This window comes from Chiloscyllium plagiosum, chromosome 24 (genome assembly GCF_004010195.1).
Source record: "Chiloscyllium plagiosum isolate BGI_BamShark_2017 chromosome 24, ASM401019v2, whole genome shotgun sequence".
NCBI classification, from domain to species: Eukaryota; Metazoa; Chordata; class Chondrichthyes; order Orectolobiformes; family Hemiscylliidae; genus Chiloscyllium; species Chiloscyllium plagiosum.
This window is the reverse complement of record NC_057733.1, coordinates 36385392-36406093: the sequence shown is the minus strand read 5'-3', so window position 1 is coordinate 36406093 and position 20702 is coordinate 36385392. Positions and strand designations below refer to the sequence as shown.

At 36.0% G+C, this 20702-nt stretch overlaps 1 protein-coding gene across 4 annotated transcripts in view; it reads left to right on the top strand.

The window, feature by feature from the left end:
• The window catches only part of tbc1d16 (TBC1 domain family, member 16), a 134757-nt gene extending 125890 nt beyond the window's left edge, over window positions 1-8867 (top strand). For 3 of the 4 annotated variants that reach the window (XM_043714802.1, XM_043714800.1, XM_043714801.1), the window contains one exon: window positions 3651-8866. In XM_043714802.1, the coding sequence (XP_043570737.1) occupies window positions 3651-3890 (240 nt within the window). In that variant the 3' untranslated portion in view covers window positions 3891-8866. Of the gene's footprint in view, window positions 1-3650 lie in introns of all 4 variants that reach the window. The other variant, XM_043714803.1, reaches the window with a different exon arrangement.
• Window positions 8868-20702: the final 11835 nt, after the last annotated feature.

The window sequence follows — 20702 nt, the reverse complement described above, 5'->3', positions numbered from 1 at the left end:
GGGGTAGGCCATTTAGGACAGAGATGAGGAGAAACTTGTTCACCCAGAGAGTGGTGGCTGTGTGGAATGCTCTGCCCCAGAGGGCAGTGGAGGCCCAGTCTCTGGATTCATTTAAGAAAGAGTTGAATAGAGCTCTCAAGAATTGTGGAATCAAGGGTTATGGGATAAGGCAGGAACAGGATACTGATTTAAGGATGATCAGCCATGATCATATTGAATGGTGGTGCAGGCTCGAAGGGCAGAATGGCCTACTCCTGCACCTATTGTCTATTATCTATTGTCTATTGACCTAAATCTAGGAGGATACAGTACACTTAGCACTGATGAGAAAATAGGAAAGGTGAATTAATGGTCCTGTTAGTTAATTATTATGTCAGCACAATAGAGAGGGATTACCTAAGTTCAGGAAACCAAGATGTGGAAACAATTTGGATAGCAATAAAGAACAATAAAGGCAAAAAATCAATTATGGGAGTGGTAAACAAGCCCTCTAACTGTAGGGTGCGGCATAAAGGAAGAAATGATGAAAGCTTGTCAGAAAACCACAGCGATAATCATGGGATATTTCAATCTACATACCAACTAGAAAAGTCAAATGGGTAAAGATCGCCTAGATGAGAAGTTCACAGAAACTTTTCAGAATAGTTTCTTCAAACAGCATGTTCTGGAGCGAACTAAAGAACATGCTAAACTAGACCTGGTATGGGTTCAATGAGATGGAATTACTTAATGATTTCACAGTTTAGATACCTCCAGTTAGCAGCAGTTGTTTGAATTTTGCATTCAGTTCAGGGAGAGAAAAGAATGCGTCCAAGACTATTGTTGGAAATTTATGTAAGAGCAATAATGAAGGCATGAAAGCAGAGTTGGCTAAACAATTTCCAAATGAAGTTAAAGGATAGGTCAATTGAAACACAGTGGCAGATATTTAAAGGGATACTTTAAGATACGTAGGATAGATACATTCTAATGTGTAAGAAAAATTCCAAAGGACTAACCAGCCTGTGGTTGACAAGAAATATTAATGTTAGTATCACACTTGAAGGAAAGAAAAAGTAGATAATTGTCCAACGATAAGTAACAGGTCAGAAGACTCGAAAGAATACAAGAAATAGCAAAGAATGACCGAAAATTAATAACGCAAATAAATTAGTACAAAAGAAAGCTAGCCTGGAGTGTAAAAATAGTATGAGTTTCTTTAAATACTTACAGAAGAAAAATGTAAATAAAGTGAGTGTTAGTCCCATTAGGTCTGAAAATGATGAATGTAATTCCTTTATCAAAAAGGAAGAGAATCTACAGGCCAATTAGCTTAACATCATTCATGGGGGAAATGTTTGAAGCTATTATTATAATAATCTATTAACATTAAGATTATTATTGTTAACTATTATTAATAACAAGCTATTGTGAAAGAGATTATAGCAGTGCACTTGGGTAAGATGAGGATTAGTTTTGTGAAAGGGAAATCATGTTTAATGAGTTAGTTGGAGTTTATTGAGGAAGTAACGTGCTGTGAGTAAGGGAGTACAGATGGATGTACTGTACATTGATTTCTAGAAATAATTTTAAAAGGTGCCATGTCAAGGGTATTTGCATAAAATAAAAGCTTATAGTGTAGGGGTAGCTTTTGTCATGGATAGTAGGTCAGTTGGCTAACAGGAAACCGAGACTGCTCTGCTTTATTCAGGTTGGCAAGATATAATGAGATGTATGCCAAAGGGTTTGGCACTGAAACCTTAACTGTTTACAATTTATATAAATTATTTGAATGAAGGGACAGCAGGTATGATTGTTGATGACACATAAATAGTTTGAAAGTAAGTTGAGATGGGGACATAAAGGGGTTACAAAAATATATTGATAGGTTAATTGAGAGGGCAAAAATGTGGTAAATGGAATATAATGTGGGAGATGTGAAATTATCCATTTTTGCCTGAAAAGTGAAAGAGAAGCATTTTATCTAAATGGTGAAAGACTGAAAAGTTCAGAGATTCAGAGGGATCTGCGTGTCCCCATGCATGATTTGCAATGGCTAGAATGCAGATACAATAAATAATTACAAAATTTAATAGAATATTATTATTTATCTCCAAAGGAAATTGAATGCAGATGTAAGGTGGTTCTACTTCATTTATACAGGGCACAAGCAAGACCGCATCGGGAATATTGTGCACTGGTCACCTTATTTAAGGAAGGATGTAACTGCATTGAACCGCTTAGAGAAGATTTACGAAACAAATACCTGGAATGGGCACATATCCTTGTAAGGAAAGATTGAACAGGCTAGGCTTGTATCTGCTAGAGCTTAGAAGAATAAGAAGTAATTTATGCAAACATTTAAATCAACGTCACCCATTTAAAACAATGATGAAGCCTTTTGTTTCTTTGAGGATTGTGGGGCTTTTAAACTCTTCCTGAAAAGATGTTGGAAGTAAAGTCCTTGAATGTTTTTAAAATACGTATAGAAAAATGCTTGGGAAGCAAAGTGTTGAACGATTATTAGGAATCATTAGGAATGTGGATTTGAGGCTGCACTCGCACATCGGCTGTGATCTTATTGAATGGTAGAGCAGGTTCAAATGGCCTACTCCTCCCAAATTGCATGTTCGGATGGATGTATAAAAGGTTGCTTTTTTAAAGAGATACTGATTTGCAGCACTTATATCAGTGTGTTTTTGTTTCTAAGGTTATGTATTAAATATGTAAGTCCTGTAGCACAAATTGTCTTTTAGCATTTTATTCTATTGTTGGATTAGAAAAAAAGACTTGAAATCTTACAACGCTGTAAATCTGTTGTTTCCTGCTCATTTTTTCTGTATGAGGAAATAGTTCTTTTTGTGGTATTTTTGTGCATTTTTTTTGTTTGTTTATGAGTTTGTGACTTATTCTTTTGTGGAAAGGATAAAAATGAGACAAAAACATGCAACAAACATTTTCCTACATAATGCTCAGGATTTGCATTACTTTGCCCCAAAGTTCACTGCAGTCCAAAACCATATTTAACATAATGACAGCTGCTGAAATTTTAAAATATTGTTGTTAACAACAGCTAGGCTCTAGTAGCTGTTGAATAGCTGAACTGAACAGTGTTCGTAAATGTTTCAAAAGACCATGTTAATCTCCAGTAATGGGCTATTGTGTGTATGAATTGCAAAACAGGCTGTTTTAAAACAAGTTTACCTAAAATTAATTCCAGAGAAAGATGAATTCTGGTTTATGTTTCCATTTTTTTGAGGAGGGGGAAGTAGTGGTGCTACTCAAGGTCAAACTGCAGTAGTGCAGTTTTATCAGAGACATATATGTAACAAAATAAGTGGTTACATTGTCTTTTCCCCAGTGCAAAGGTCAAGTGGTGTGCTGCCAGTCATGGACAAAAAAAGCCATAGTAATTTGTAGACTGAAGAACTAAAGCATTCTCTTCCACCTTTTTGTGAACCCAGCAAATTTTGCTCTAACTGATCATCATTTTTCTCCATGGATTTATTGGAGAATAAAGCAAAGCCACCATAAATTGACTTTAAATATAGCTTTTTTTATTTATGTAAATAGAGGTAGTGTAATTGTTCTCACATTAAAATCCTTGAAAAGACAAATCTCATTCAATCCTATTTGTTTTATCTGACACATTTTCTTCTTCTTCCCTATAGGCACGGAGCCTTTTGTACCAATTTCGTCTCTTGCCTAGAATCCCCTGCAGTCTACATGACTTGTGCAAGCTGTGTGGGACCGGAATGTGGGACAGTGGATACATCCCAGCTGTGGAGTGTACATTGAATCACTTAGAATTTGATGGCTGCCCATATGGAGGGACCTCTGCTACACCATCTCCAAAATCAGTACAAGAAGGCAAAAGAGGGGCAAAAGATGTTTTCACCTTCCTGAGATAGTCTTTTGAATTAATCATATTTTATGCTGAAATCTACAGTCATTTACTAAGCATTGTTTTTGAGTTGGTTTACTTGATAGAGACTGAACTTGATTACTTAGTAGCTATATATATATTTTAGTAACTATGAAACTAGTATTGGTACTACTTTTATCACAGGACTGTTTTGGGCATCCTTGAGATTGATATAGTTGCTCAGACTTGATTTTAGTTAATCCAATGTTTCTGAACCTAGGTGGTGTGAGTTGAAATGGAAAAGCTACATAAGAAAGGAGCTGATTTTGACCCGAGCACTTTAACCTGGAAAAACATAAATGGATATTTTGTGGATTTCCTCAAGTAGCTTAAATATTGTGTTTGATTGGAATCATTATGGAAAAGAGAATCGATTTTCATACATTTGCAATATTTATGATGTGTTGCAAAAAATGCAGTTTTCTCATTGAAAGCTCTGTGAAGGTATAAATATGCAGTTTATTAGACAAATCCCATTCAATGAAATGTTTCATTATTGATTTAATTTTTTTTTAATTTCTGGAACCAATCAATGACAGTATTCTCTGTAAACATTACTTGGTCTTATCCCTATCAAAAAACAATTCTACCTGAAATTACATTCTTCTTGGCACAAAATTAGCTAAATGATTTGCCTTTTTCACACAATGCCGTTACCTTGTTCTATACAGTCAACTGAACTACAGCCAATCTGTGCATTTGTGACAGTCTTGAGAATTTAGATAGTCTTGTAAAAGTAACGCATAATGGAACTGTCTTTGATAAAACTGAAGCACCTTATTTATCAGATTATCCTGTTTAAATTGCCACACCCTGTTACAGTATAAATATCATTAATTGTGGAACCAGAAAACATCTTGAAATCTGTTAGCATTTCTTATTGTACAGTTAGACACTACTTTCCATTTATCAAAGCATCTTAAGTCAGTGGTTCTTGAGCTTTTTTAGTTGAAACATATCAATAACACTCAATATGAAATGTTTCATGAAAAGTGTGTTAATAATGCTGAAAATAGATGTTTTCTTAACAGATATCAGCGAGATGACTGTGCCTGTTTCTCACTGCAATCTGTCAATACTTAATGTTTGACAATGACATTCGTAAGTTATTCTCCAATTTGAAATTAACCAGTACTTTTTATTTTTAAATGCTGCACTCATTTCTTAACATTGTTTTGTAGATAGTTGAATTCACAGGTTTGGCCTTCTGTTTGGACATAAAATTCATAGTTCTCTTGTCTACAGTTGAACAATGCAATTCAAACCCGTCCTTTTTCAAGTAATGATTTTGAAGATACAAAATAGAATGTGCCACAATTACTTACAGCTTAACAGCATTTTTTCTTGCAGCACCATGCCTACTGCTTACCATGGTATCAATACTATCTATGCCAACAGCAACTCGCTACTCCTACTTGAGCAATTTTGATTCCACTAAATTATCCAGTTACTTGAATATTTCTTCAGCTGTTGAAAATTCTGGTAAAGCCTCATAAACAAGAAAATCTTTCAAAATGTTCCCTACTAAATCATAGTGCTGCAGTTGTCTCATCCAACTGAACTGCAGACTGCTCGCATTCACAAAGCTGTTCTGCTTGTATCTCAATTTTTTACCAACTGTGCCATGGGAAAGTGGTGTGGCCTTCACTTTTGTGCTGCCTCTTCAGAGACGTCACTTACACATTTTTAAAGCAGCTGGAACGATTAGCTCCTCTCAGAATGCTTTATCTTACTTTTAACAAACCAAAACCCTGTGCAAAAGGATGTTTTCAGACCCTTTTCCAGAATTCATCTGATATTGTCATTTGAGTTTTCTAACTACTGTTTTGCTTTTATCATTCAAATAAGTCTTTCAATTTATCTGCATATTCCAGTGAGGTATTGCTTCAATTTTGCATGGTTCTTTACTTCATTGGATAATAGTTCTTTAAGTACACAACATATTACAGCCACACATTACTGGATTCCTTAAATTCAAATTCTGTGTCACTCTCTTTGTACTTTCTATTCCACGTAAATGGATTCAGTATTGTCCATGGTTTCAGGTTAGGTACTTGAGGCCATTTTAAATACTTTTCTATCTTAAAGTAATTTACTCACTGACTGTCAGCTACTCACCAGCTTCTTTAAGGGTACCTGTGTTGTGCAGAAACAGACAATGGCCAGATTGACATACCACAAAAATATTCTATATTTACCATATATTTTATTTGTTTTTGTATTTGCTCTACATGACTCAGAATTTCCACGATGCAGTTTTGAGGAGTTTTCAGGTACTTGAAACAACAGGTCACTTTTGCAGTTGAAGATGGTAATAGATCCAACTTCAGGAAAATGTCATCCTTGTGAATTTTCTTTGAAAGAAACTCTTATCTCCTGAATAAGGCTGAACTGACGTAAAACCCACCACCAATTTTGTTAATTATGGTTCAGCATGTTGTGCTTTGTGTTGTACCCCTGTACTACACTGTACCTCAACCTTCTTCATTGAGTCATCCAGTCTATTCACCCACGTACTCTTGCAAATGTAGCTGTGGCACTCCGTTGCTGGCTTGCAGTAAACTGGTCGCTATTCAATCTTTTACTCTGAACCACGACAGAACCTGGCCACTGTGGTGTTGCAGGTTACCCACCTTAAGGTCAGCCCTGTTTAGTTAACACATTATTTTGCAGACCTTGCCCAAAGGTTACCGATGCTCATCAGATCCAACGTCTAAGAGCCATTTAATAGGGGTTGACTTTGCTCTTAAGTTCTTGCAAATGCAAATACTGTACTTACCTTTTGAATATCTTAATCGTATTAGTTTTGCATGTGCATTCTTGCCATTCAAATAGGTTGTCAGTGAAAGAATAGATATATCTACAACTTGGCAAACCTGCTTCTGTAACCTTCATGTAACATACTCAGACTTTTAAACTATTGTTTCAGTCGTCCAGTATTTAATGATTTTATCAACTAATTTTGATCCCAAGCAGCATCACCTCTGACTTTAGCTAAACAGGTATGAAATTGTGGCCCCCAAAATATTGTGACATTTCTGTCAAGTTGAACCTTCTCTCAATGAAAGATAACATCAGATTTCAGTGTTCAGGTAAGTTTTGGCTGACAATAGCAATGAAAACCATTTGAGGCAGCTGCCTTCTAGACAAAATAGCATTCTGTCGTTTTTAAAAAAACACAATTATAGTACAACCAAAGAATAGAATCCACAAATAATTTCTGTAGCTGAAAAATTCAAATCTACTCTGAAGAAATAATGCACAATAGCATATCGGAAGCAAGGAAGTAACTGGAACAGGTATGTCAGTGACTTTTTAACCCAGTTACTGCATTCACATTTCTTTTCTGGATTCCCCAAACAATTAGTCTAAACGGGCATAATGGGACTTGTAACATTGTACGTCCACTGAACTACTTAAAGGGGTACTGCAAAAAGTATGAATTATGGACATAGAGAAACAGGAAGCAGTTCAAAGTAATGAATTCCCAATATGGCAAAGTTGCATCTCCACTCACAGATGCCTCCTTAGACTTCACACTGTAATATCCAAGGGATTGTGGGTAGATGCTTCTCCCTATAGAAAAGAGGAGGAAGCTTGGCTCAGAGACAAGGATGTGGGGCTGTGTTCCTGGATGTAATGTGGGTAAGAATTTAATAACATAATCAGTTCTGGAAATTTAATTTCAATTAAACATTTAACCACATCCTAAACTGTGCATCAGCTTGATCCCTTTGTTCAGCCTTTGCAAACCTTCTGCACATAATGTCACAATTTATCTTCCAAGTGTGCCCATTCTTCTATGTGCATTTCTTCATATATCTATTTGACAATTCACTACTGACACACTTTTTTTATTTTAGTGCAAAGTAGAGCTGCTCCCTCACTCTGACCCTCAATAAATGTTGTTCATCTCTCTGTTTGACATTCCGATACTCTTTCCTATATGTCACTTCTTGCCATCCTTGCTGTTGAAGAGAGCACAATACATTAGGTAAAGGTGAGCCTGCAGTCATAATGTTACTGGCAGCTGGAGAAAAGTCTTTCTTAGAACAATGCTTCAGCTTAACAACTGACAGGTTTCCAGAAGTGTGGTGATAACACACTGTTGGTAAACTCTTCAACATCAATTAGATGAAGGCTTAAACCAGTATAACAGCCACTAATGTAACTACAGTATGATTGATACACAAGTTAATGCTAACTATGAAGAAGTAGTGCAACAGATATGAGCATTGACATGACCTTGTAGGTCTTTCCATGGGCAAAAATATCATTGTAAAGAGTGACCATCTATCTTCATGGAGCATCACGTGCAACAGTCTGATTTGTGAATGCAGGTCCTCACAAATGGTTGCAATTTTATGAAACACAATTAGTAAAATTCTGCTCCCAATTCTTCAGTGTTTCACAACACAATTCTCTAAAAGTTGATTGCTAGCAGGGAAATCAGTTGGACCATGAAAGGTGACATGTAATAGAGACTGTGCTCAAAGTGCTCCCAGTTAGTGCCCCATGTAATAGTTGGTACCCAAATGGCTGAGTCTAGCACTACACAGATGGAGGTAGGGAACAATCTTTGACAGAACCCTCTTGAGCTTTAAAACCCAAAGGACACCTGCCAAGAGCATCTGAGCAATGCAGCCAAGAGCTGAAGTTGCCTGCCTCCTTACAGCTCTGCTGAAGCGATAGAGTTTGTACTACTTCGGCAGAGCAGAAAAAGGCAAAGCAATAAGAGATTACAATTTATAGTTGTACAGGGATATGCACATGAGCATGTTACACAATGTTATACGAAGTTGCTGCTTAATTCTTAAGTTACATAAAAAATTAATACTTGCACCAGTTAACAACATTTTCAAAAGACTTGACAGGGTGGATGTCGATAGATAAACAGAAACTGCTGCAGAGTCTCTGGACTCGACGTTAACTCTGCTTTTTTCCCGCAGATTCTGCCAAGCCTGCTGAATTTCTCCAGCAATTTCTGTTTTTGTTTCAGATCTCCAGCATCCGCAGTTCTTCATTTTATTTGGGTGTAGATAGATGTCTTCCCTAGCTGGTGAGTATAGAGCCAGGGGATGCAGTCTCAGAATTTGAGACAACCATTTAAGACTGAAATGAGAAGACATTTCTTCACTTAGAGTGGTGAATTTTTGGAATTCTTTGCCTTGGATGCATGGAGGCTCTATCAATGACTATGTTGAAGACAGGATCGATAGATTTCTGGGTACTAATGACATCATTGGATATGTGGGTAGCACACGAGGAAAACATTGAGGTAGGTGGTCAGCCTGATATAACTGAATGGTGGAGACAGAAAAACTGCAGATGCTGGAATCCAAAGTAAAAAAGCAGGAGGGTTGAGGATCACAGCATGCCAGGCAGCATCAGGAGGTGAAGAAGTCGATATTTTGGGTTTGTACTACTTCAAGAATTTCCAAAACATCTCCACCTCCTAATGCTGCCTGACTTGCTGTGTTCCCCCAACCCCTTCTTGTTGAGAATTAAATGGTGGAGCAGGCTCGATGGACAGAATGGCCTATTTCTGATCCTTTGTTCCTATTTCACACCTTGATTGCTTTTGTCAGCAGCCTGACAAGTTCCATCTTGTGATGAATGGTAGGACAAGACTAAATTGAGCAATTGCTGTTAGTGAAAGGGAAGTTTTGTTGATTTGTGCTGCTTGTGTTGGAGGCAGGGATGCATGGTGGTTGGTGCAGTGGTGTAATAACATTAGCGATCAGGTGGGCTATTAATAGGCCCTAACTAAATCTTGATTTTATGAGGAGGTCCAGAACAGCAGTTACAGCTACTTGTATCATGGTCACTTTGCATTTCTCCTCCTCTTATATGGCTGCTCCTGTAGCTGCAGTCGTTGCTAGTGAGCACTAAAGGGTGATTATAACAGTCAAGACACCTGAATCTTTCGCATCCCAAGTACTTGCTCCCAGACATATCTTGTACTCATGTGGCTTTGGTTCTGGCACTCATGACTCCTGTGAGCAAGGAAGCAGCTGTGCAATGTCAGTACTTATGGGATTTTTATTTGCTTGTTACATTTTAGTTCCCTCATTTGCTGCTGTTTTCTTGCTGCTGCTGGAGAGTTCCAGGAAACCTGAGACACCTGTGCACCCACTGTTAGAGATGAAAAACCCTGTTAAAATAGCTGTTAATTACCTCTTAAGATATTCATATTGGCATCCTGCCTCCCTCCAGGGCTTTCTTGCTCGAGTTGAGCATACTGTACTTAAAAGTAGGCAAGTTTAAACCTAACTTCACAATCATATATTATAGTACTTTTAACCATTCACTGTTCCCTTACCATTTCACTCTACAAAGTTAAAATTTCATCTTTTGTCTTTCAAAGCACAATTACTTCACATCTTTCTGCTCTCAGTATTATAAACATTATACAATACTACCCAGTCACTAACTTGTATGACTACTGCTGGTCATTTTAGAACTCTATCATCAATCAGAAATTGTTTGTGAAATCTCTGGAAAATTCTGGGGAATCATTTCAGTTTGGTTGTATTTTTTAAAAAAATATTTAATGGTGTTTGAGAGGATAGAAGTAATAGCAGCCTAATTCTAAATGGCACAATTTGAAAGCATGGGTACTGCGACCTTGACTGGTAGAAATGTCAGACACACGCTTATTATCAGAATCCTGCAGTTTCAGTTTAAGTGTGCCCACAAAGCAATGCTGGTCTAAATTTGCATTTTAACCCTCTAGCCACACCCAGAAAGCATTATTCTAACGTAGCACATTTTTATTCCTTGTTCTAACTGGGTTTATTTGGAAAAACATCAGGGTTCAATGTTTGAACTTGTAATAATTTACACATTTCCAAGTAACCGTGGTTATCTTCAAAAACAAGTGTTTGTAGTGTTTTAGGTAGTTGATGTTTTGAGGCAACTTAAATTCTTGATTGTCAAAGTAACTGTGGTAGCAAATAGTTTGTGTTCTGAAAATATAAATATCAATGAAAAAAAAACAAAGTATTGACTATAACCAGTTTCAATTTTAGAAGTGATCAGCATGATTTTATTTTGCCATGATTCGTTTGGATTTAAGTCACATCCTTGTTTGTGTGACAAATGAGATCTTGGCCCTTCTTTCCAAGTTGTCCAGACAAGTTGGAGTTTCTTTTGTAACTTTAGTTGGCTGTATTTTGCCAAACTAACAGCAGTATATTGGTGATGTTTTCATAAATCCCTAGAGCGGAATGTTTCCAATGTAGTGGGCAGTTTAGAATTTTAGTATGCATTAGTTATAACACTAAGTCTGTTTTGTTTATGAATTGTGTTTGTGTTTTTTACTTTTATTTTTGATCCTATCTGAGCAATGCCCAGAGATTTTTTAAAATTAAAATTTAGAAATTTAAAAACATGAATATATTCAATTTCAGTGGCCAATTTAATGATCTTACTTGTAGCACTGACAATGTGACTGCTATAGCCAAACTAAAGCAGGTGAAATAAAATAATCATGTTGTTCACTTCAAAATATTCACTGTCACATGTTTTCACTCTCTCTCCAGTCATAGACTGCAGAACGATAAATGCGATATTGATTGATTAAAAATTGAGGGAGGAGTGTACAGACTGATTATGTACAGAGTTTGAGATAATTTCAAATGGTGATTTAAGTCACTAAAGGGGAAATTGAGTTCTACTTATTTATCGTTGAAAGAAATTTTGTTATTCTGTAGCAGAGAATTCTGGAACATCTTCAAACTGTACTATTTTGTATAGTACATCAAGGTGTTTTATTGTAATATTTGGGAAGTGTGACTTTACCCATTCGGTTATTGATCAAAGTTAGCAGCAAACTTGTCAAGTTTCAGGTAGTATTCTGAGTTTTAGCATATAATGTCAACCTTAGAGAAGGTTGGGAAGGTGGGTTGCTGATTGCTTGTGTTAGAACATTATCCTTTCATACCTGAAGTTTAAGTTGTTCGCTGTGATGGTGGATGATAATGGACTGATTAATATTCAGTCTAGGAAAACTGGATCTTTTATCTGATATTACCTGTTTGACTACACTTATTGGACTATGAGCATCAGCTGGAAGTTGACAGATATCAAGTTTAGAAAGGCTGTGTGTTTTTAAGAGCAATTTTACTTGTCCATCTTTGGATTTGAAATTTCTGATCACTTTTAGGCTGTCGGATTCAAATTTGTAATGAGGTTTACTTTGTAAATAGCATGTCTGTAACATTATTTGAAATTGGGATTGGCGGTGAAGTCTGAATGACAAAGGTGGGTATTTGTGAAAAATTACTCTGATCTCAAAAGATTTAGTCTTGCGAAAGAAGCTTTTAAAGGGATTCATCCAACAAGCTCAGCCCATTATTTATGGTTCTTCTTTTAGATTCTGATTCTGATTTGCACATTTTAGTTATTTTGTAGTACTTTGCATTTCTTGATCTTTTAAAAATTAACATCTTGACATGATAATGACTTTCCCATACATATAGTTTGTGGTAAATGTCTAGTATAAAATGATGTGTGGAATTGCCCCCTTAAATGCTGTGGATACAATTTCAGTCAATATGCATTTACAATTCATCAAAATTATGAAGCAAGGATCTTGTTATCATCCATTCTTTTCACATTTTTATTAACACTGCTTTCATACTATAGTTAATAAGCATGTAGTATGTTACAGTAAATTCTCCAGAACCTATGTAGAAGTCATGCAAAAATGCATGCCTTAGTAAGGGGAGTGTGGTAGTGATCCTTTTTAAATAGGGCTCATTAATAAGGGAATAGTAAATGACATCTGTTCTATGTCTTGGACATTATGATTTTTCAGAAGGAAATTTTATGTGAACCTAGCTAATACTAATTTCATGACAGAATGGTTGGTGGTGTTTGAGGGTTAAATAGACGTGAAGTGTGGTATGGTGTTAGTTAGGGTAGGTGGAGGGCAATGGGATTGCTTCCTAGGGTCCCTGGAGTTCACAAGGTCCTATCCAAGTTTCTGTTCCCACCCATCCATTTTGATATAATTCCTGCCTGTTTTCAAAGGGATACACTAAGGTATTTGAGTGCCAGAAATTGGAGTTTCTTCACTCTGATCTATCCACGTGGTTTCCCTTCCAGCTACCTGAACATATCCCCTGAATTAACTTTAGACCATAACATTTTAAATCTTTCCATATTATAATTTGCATATAGATTTAAATTTCTTTTGAAGACAGTGTGAAATATTGCAGCTTTCCAGATTTGCGTACTGCATTTTTTGAATACTTCAAAAAATTCAGTGCAGTATTTGCCTTGCTTGTAGACATGACTTGCTTAATGATATGTTTATGTAGGTCTTTAAGCCAGAGTGACTATTTTACTCAGGAATTCATACATTAGGATTGCATCTTTGCTGTAGAAAATCTAAATATGACATATAGTAGTACAATTTAACCTTTTTAGACTGCTGTTTTTCTTGTCAGTGCATTGGAAGTCATGCAGTATAGGCTAAATCGAATCCAAAATATGTTTTGTCAAATGGAAATAGTTTTTTGTTTTCTACCATTTTCTCAGTTGCCCTAGTGGTGTTGCAAGGGCACTAATTTAGGTAATTATGTAAATGTTATTGTCAAGGCTGCATTGGCAACAAATAAGAAATAAAGAAATACATTTTTTAAATAAAATATGTAATTTAAATTCTGTTAATGGGCTGGATGATATCTTGAAATCATGGGGTAATTTAGAATTAAACTGAACCTGGATAAGTAGCATGAAGGCATTCTTTGTCAGAGGATATTAAGAGTCCTAAATGAAAGTACTAGTCTCAATTCACTTCCTAATGAATGAGAGTCCATTGCATAAGATCGTCTTAGTTACCAGCTTGTCACTGTGCTCAGAAAATAATAGTTGATGATGTTGTTAGGTATTACTATTATTCATGACATTCATATATTTACATTTATGAACTTCAGCAGCATTGCTTAAAGTATTCCTGGAAATTGTCGTCAGCCTGAGAGAAGGCAGAATGTGAATTTGACCCAACACACAATTTTGTGAACAGGGCAAGCATTAAGAAATTTAAATGCCAACTTGAGATTTGTTTCAATAGGTTCTTGTCAGCATGCTGTGTTACATTGGCACAAACACTCATAAGAAACATGAATCTATTTTAATTTTATGTAGGAGTTGGGAAAAGACAAAGAAGGAAAATTGCAAGTGGATTAGAGTTTCCAGGTGCTGTGTGATGTATGTGGATTTACAGTACTATATATTTCATTTACAAGTGATTCTTGTTCTAACTTAAGTCCAAGGTATTTTATGTCGAAGCATTACGTTCTGATTCTTCCAACACAAAGAAAAACATTTTTCCCGGCCCTACCACTGTCGTCTAATCATGAAATGTTTTTTCAACTGCATTCAATGTAACTTGTTCCTGAGAATGTTTCAATAGAAGCTGATTATATTCAAAAGTATCAGTGCAGTTGTAACATCAACAGCAGTGAAGGTGTTGAGAATGACTGACTCATTTTTATAGTAGGGGATTTGTTTTGTCCTAAAGACTGCAAGCCAAATGCTAAATCTCAATCTACATATCCTGCTCAATGGCTTGATGTGTTTTGCTGAAATCTAAATACAGATCGATATTTTACCCTGTTTCAAGATAAAATCTAGATTATGTTACATTGTGAAGATGCATTTTTAGGCATTTGGGCATAAATTTGATTTTGGAATGCCTCCACTTTAAAAATGGAATATACTTTGTATTTGAGCATTCTCTTCCTTTGAAGCAAATATTGTGGTCAGCAGACTGTATGTCTGTCAAATGCTGCTTGGGGGACCAAAACAAAGCTAGTGGTTTTAGCAAGTTGGTACTGAAGCTTAAAGAGAGCATGGCTCTTGATTCACATAAACATGTAAAGAGCTGTGACCCAATGCTAATTAAGCAAAAGATATTTTCTTTCATGTCCTACTGCACGTTTCTCCCTTTTTAATTAAAATACAACAAAAGCTTCATTTTTCTAAACTTGCTTACAGTAAATATCCCTGAACACCAAAATAAATCTTTTTGAAGTGATTATTTTGTTTAAACCATATCAACTGTTGCAAAATAGAACTTTGAATAATTGACAGAACCAAATTGCTATTTTAAATAAATTGGACGTACTAATCCCTCTCCACTTGCTTGTTTTTAAATTAATGCATTGTGGTATTTCCATGGGTAAAACTACAAAGTTACCTCTTCAGAAGTGTAGTAGTGGTATACTACTTAATTTTTCTCATAACTGTCAAGTTGCAAAAAGTTATTACAGCTTGGTCTCTGGTTGCTTTGCTTACAATAAAGTATAAATCTGTTACGATATTCTTCATACAAATAATTAGTCCCAACATGTGCTTCTGTCAAACATTTGAGTTCCAAAATAATGTATCAACAATTTTTATTTGATTTTCCATTGTACTTTTATCACTTCAATTGTATAAATTGATATTACTATAGTTATAGAATTCTTCATAAACCTCATGTAGGTAAAGTTAGTTTCAACTATTTGACTTTATGCTATTTTTGGATTTATTTGATGTTTTTAACAATCCCTTGATGATCTTGATAATTGCTCAGGTATGCTTTGCTGAACAACTCTCACTTGTAAAATGGGCATTATTAATTAATTAATATTATTTGTTATGTTATGTCCAAGTTAATAGTATTTACCTCAATAAGATTGTATTAGGAATATGGTGAAGTTGAAGTCTAGTTATAGTTCGTGGTCCCTCTTCAGAACATGTCAGAAGTAATTTTGATGAATCTCGCTATTGCAATATTTTGAAACATTGGCTGGCTTTGGTTTGTGCTAGTACATATATATCAATGAGTGAATTATAAATCTATTCTTTGTTTTATTCATTTGGTTCATCACTATTATTAAGAACAATAGTTTGCATAAACAAGCCTAAGTGAATGCAGTTCCGTTTTAACAATTTAGGTGTATAGTTATCTCAATTTTGGTAGCAGTTAAAAATAAAAGTCAACTCCACAAGGCAATTGATCGAAAATGCAATATTTGAGGAGTTTCATTTACTGAAGATCTAAATCTTTAATTCGGTTTAATCTGAAGGATCTTCGATTGGATTCAGTAAAGAGATCTTGATATATTGGGTCAATGGGCTGAGGAGTGGCAAATGGAGTTTAACATGGATAAATGTGAGGTATTGCATTTTGGTAAAACAAACAAGGACAGGATTTATGTAATTAAAAATAGAACCTTTGGGTAGTGTTGTAGAACAGCGAGATCTAGGGGTTTGGATACTTAATTCTTTGAAGTTTGCATCACATGTAGACAGGGTGGTTAAGATGGCGATTAGCATGCTTGCCTTCATTGCTCAGATGTCTGAGTACAAGAGTTGTGACATCATATTGAGATTGTACAGGATGTTGGTGAGGACTCTTCTCAACTAATGTATCCAATTCTGGTTGCTCTGTTATAGGAAGCATATTATTAAGCTGAAGAAGGTTCAGGAAATATTGACAAATATGTTGCTAGGAGTAGGTTAAGTTATAAGGAGAGGCTGGATAGGCTGGGACTTTTTTCACTGGAGCATAGAAGGTTGAGGGATGATGTTAGAGGTTTATAAAATCATGAGGGGTATGCATAAGGTGAATGGCAAGTATCTTTTTCCTAGTGTGAGGGATTTCAAGACTGGGGGCATATTTCTAAGGTGAGAGGAGAAAGATTTTTAAAATGACTTGATTGGCAATTTTTTTGGTGATTCATGTGTGGAATGATCTTCCAGAGGAAGTGGTGGGTGCGAGTACAGTTACAGCATTTAAAAGACATTTGGATAGGTACATGAATAGGAAAGGTTTGGAAGGATCGGGGCAAAGCGCAGGCAGGTGGGATTAGTTTAGTTTGGGTATTTTTGTCGGCATGGACTAGTTGGATGAAGGCTCTGTTTCTGTGCTGGATGAGTATATGACTCCATGATTGCAGATGTGTCATGTTTTAACAGTCTTGATCTATTTTAGCTTATTTCTTAAAATGCGCTGAATTTAGCACATAGTTTGGTGATCCATTATTTGTTAGGTTCAACATTAGTGGTAAAGAGTAGAATCATAAAACTAATGCTGGAGCTCCTGCTTTGCTGAGGCAGGGGGTGCACAAATCAGAGCAACATAAGAGGGGCAATTCTGCAAGTCCTGTTCACGTTGGTTTTGTAAAGCCTTGAGGTGACACAATGACAGAAATTTTGAAACCAGCTGGTTTAATTGGTTATCAAACAGTAATTTTATTCAGCAAATTAGTTTATACTTACAGCTGCAGAGAATACTTTAGAGTATATGTTGAGCAAATTTTGTGGTGAGAGAACCAAAGAGACTATCTTGTAGATTTTTTTTAGCATTGCGAAATTAGTTACTCTATAGCAGTACCATTTCCTCTCCTTGTCCTCCTTATATACCATCTTCAGTAGCTTAAGTTATTATTAAATAGGTCAGGGTCCATCTACTCCTCCCAGGAGCCCACAGTTTACCATATTAGTTTTGCTTTTCTAATCGCTAATCACGTCTGGCCTCTTAGTTAAGGATATTTTACTTTTGGGATTGTTAAACTGGTGATCATTCATGCTTCTCATATTAGTGGAACATTGCTTATGATTTTTTTTATAAATCATTATCTTCATGTACTCTGGCTTTTACCAGCACCTAGTGTGTGCTGCATAGATTTAGGAATGTAGGAAATGGTACAGCTGTATAATGGGGAAGTGTTGTATTTTCAGAATCGTCATCTTTAATTTTGAAGAAAACCATGCACTGTTTGTGAAATGCATAGTCTGTTCTAAAGCAAACTATATGAAGATATAAAGCTAAGTGCAATACTTAAAGGTTTAATGTACTTTATCTTACATTACCAACCTAACCAATGAAGGATTTGTTGTCCTTTGTGCCAACATGTTTTATACACAAAGTACTATGCCTTTGAAATATGAACTGTGTGCACAAAAGCCTCACAACCATTGATTCTGTTGAAGTTGGCACCACTGGTTTGTTTGTGACAAGACAGAATGCCATCTACATTATTTGTAAGTTTGCATTAATGTTCCTTTTGATGTTACCAAAAAGCACAATTGTGAAACAAATTCTTAACAAGGCTGTGCTCTTCCTTTGACCTACATTTGAAAGTTGACAATAATTCATGCATATTCATTTCTGTTGTATAACCTATTTATAGACTTCTGTGATATAAAATATTTGCATTTGTTCAATGTGGAAGAAGGTTAAGGCTAAGACTTTTCCATAAATCATACTATATGCCTCTGAATCTTTACTGAAGATAATGTCTACTCTAAACATGGGAGGAGACTTTGTTTATATTCAAAAGTGGTTTTGTTTACATTTGAAATTTTCTACAAATTCACCTCTCCCTCAAAATATTGGGTGAGAGTGAAATCTTCTCTGATTCAGTGATGAGGGGCCTGGCTGTCTATCTGCGTTTTAATCATTTCAATCCCTTGGTCTTAATGAAGCAGTAAAGCCCTTAACTCACAAAGCAAAATGTATGTCCTTCCTAAAATAAAGCAAAGTACTGCAGATACTGGAGATCTGAAATAAAATCAGAAAGTGTTAGAAAAACTCAGCAGGTTTGGCTGCATCTTTGAAATGAGAAATAGAGTTAATGTTGAGTTTAGTATGACTTTTCTTCAGAACTGAATTAAATTAATCAGATTGGACTCAACATTACATTCTTGTTTCTTTCTCCACTGATGCCACCAGACCACCTGAGTTTCTCCAGCACTTTCTGAATGTATTATCACATTTCCTTTTCCATTTGATGTTAAAATATCTTTGATTATAAATAAATAACTTAATTGGTATTTGGACTATTTTAGTCACTTTTAATTGGGGCATTAATTTTAACATTTTATGTTTCGAGAGATTAAATTTTTGCACTGGCCAGCAATACGATTTTGGTTTTAGATGTACCTTTTAACTGTGTAAGTGGGCTTGATCTCTCAAGAACTAAGCTGTGCAACTTTTACATATTCTTCAATCACCATTAAAATTTAGAATTAGCTGTTCAATCTCAGGCTTTTTTCTTCCAAAGAATAATGTGAATCTTAAATTTTTTGATTTGGGAAATAAAGTGATGGAAAGTTTTATGGTCTTGGTAAGTTTCTTATTGTAATTTGTTACATTCATGCAGCATTTGAAATGAATTAAAATACTTTTCCTAGTGGGAAGCATTATTAAAACGTTGTCTTTATTCGATTCACTATGGTAAATGCTGATGGAGGAAATTATTCCATATGATAGATTATCCCTCCATAGAAAGTGGTGACTGATTTTCCTCAATTCTGAGCTTGCATTTCACTAATTGCTCCTCATCTTACAGTTGAAGTTTAAAGTTAACTTCCTCCAGATTTATTACTTCTAGTTAGCTTCCTCTGTTTCCTTTCATTCAATTCCTTTCAAGGCTGAATGGTTTACGTTCTTTCTAACCAGTTCTCATTAGTCAATCCTCTGACATTTGAGATCAACTTTGTTGTCTTTTTCTGTATTACCCCTGGAACATGATGTTTCTTTTGCACCTGGGTAACTAGAACTAATTGCATTCCTCAAGGTATGACCTGAATAAATCCCTGGAGATGACAAACATGACTGCTTTAGAGTTCTAGCAGTATGGCTCAGCATACTTCTAGTTTCATTGTTTATTGGTCCCCTCACTGATTCAGCATTATCCATAAAGTTAATGTCTCCTCTTCTTGCAAAGTATAACATTTAGTATATTTTCTTTCTGTTGTCTCTCTGTAAATGCTGTCAAAATCCTAGTATTGTTCCCTGGGTCTGACTACTAACCCCACCAATTTCATATCCAGTGTATTTTACCAAATTGACTTTCATTTCTAAATCTCAGTTCCAGCATTGTTCATTACATTCTATTCAGTAAGTCTCTCAGCCCAACATCATGCACTGAACTAGTAGTTGCTACTATTCCTTGTCAGCCAGTTTCTTTCTTCTATCATCCAGGATGCCTACTCTATCAAGAACTTAGTCAACCTTTGTGTCAGAAAGCTTTTAACTATGCTACACTGTCAGTTGGAGAGACACAAAAGAGTTGAACCTCTCTCTCATCTGAAACTATGCTGACTACCAATTACTAGATTTTTTTATATTTTGTTAATCCTCTGGATTGTTTGTAGTAAGTTCATTTTTGGAGTACATGGGCACAAATTGCAGGCTCACAGCTCCTTGAAAGTGGAGTTTCAAGTAGATAGGAAATGAAGAAGGCATTTGGTATGCTTTCCTTTATTGGTCAGAGTATTGAGTACAGGAGTTTGGAGGTCATGTTGCAGCTGTACAGGACATTGGTTAGGCCACTGTTGGAATATTGCGTGCAATTCCGGTCTCCTTCCTATTGGAAAGATGTTATGAAAAGATTTACAAGGATGTTGCCAGGGTTGGAGGATTTGAGCTAAAGGGAGAGGCTGAACAGGCTGGGGCTGTTTTACCTGGAGCGTCGGAGGCTGAGGGGTGACCTTATAGAGGTTTACAAAATTATGAGGGGCATGGATAGGGTAAATAGGCAAAGTCTTTTCCCTGGGGTCGGGGAGTCCAGAACTAGAGGGCATAGATTTAGGATGAGAGGGGAAAGATATAAAAGAGACCTGAGGGACAACTTTTTCACACAGAGGTGATACTTGTATGGAATGAGCTGCCAGAGGAAGTGGTGGAGGCTAGTACAACTGCAACATTTAAAAGGTATCTGGATGGGTATATGAATAGGAAGGGTTTGGAGGGATATGGGCCAGGAGCTGGTAGGTGGGACTAGATTGGGTT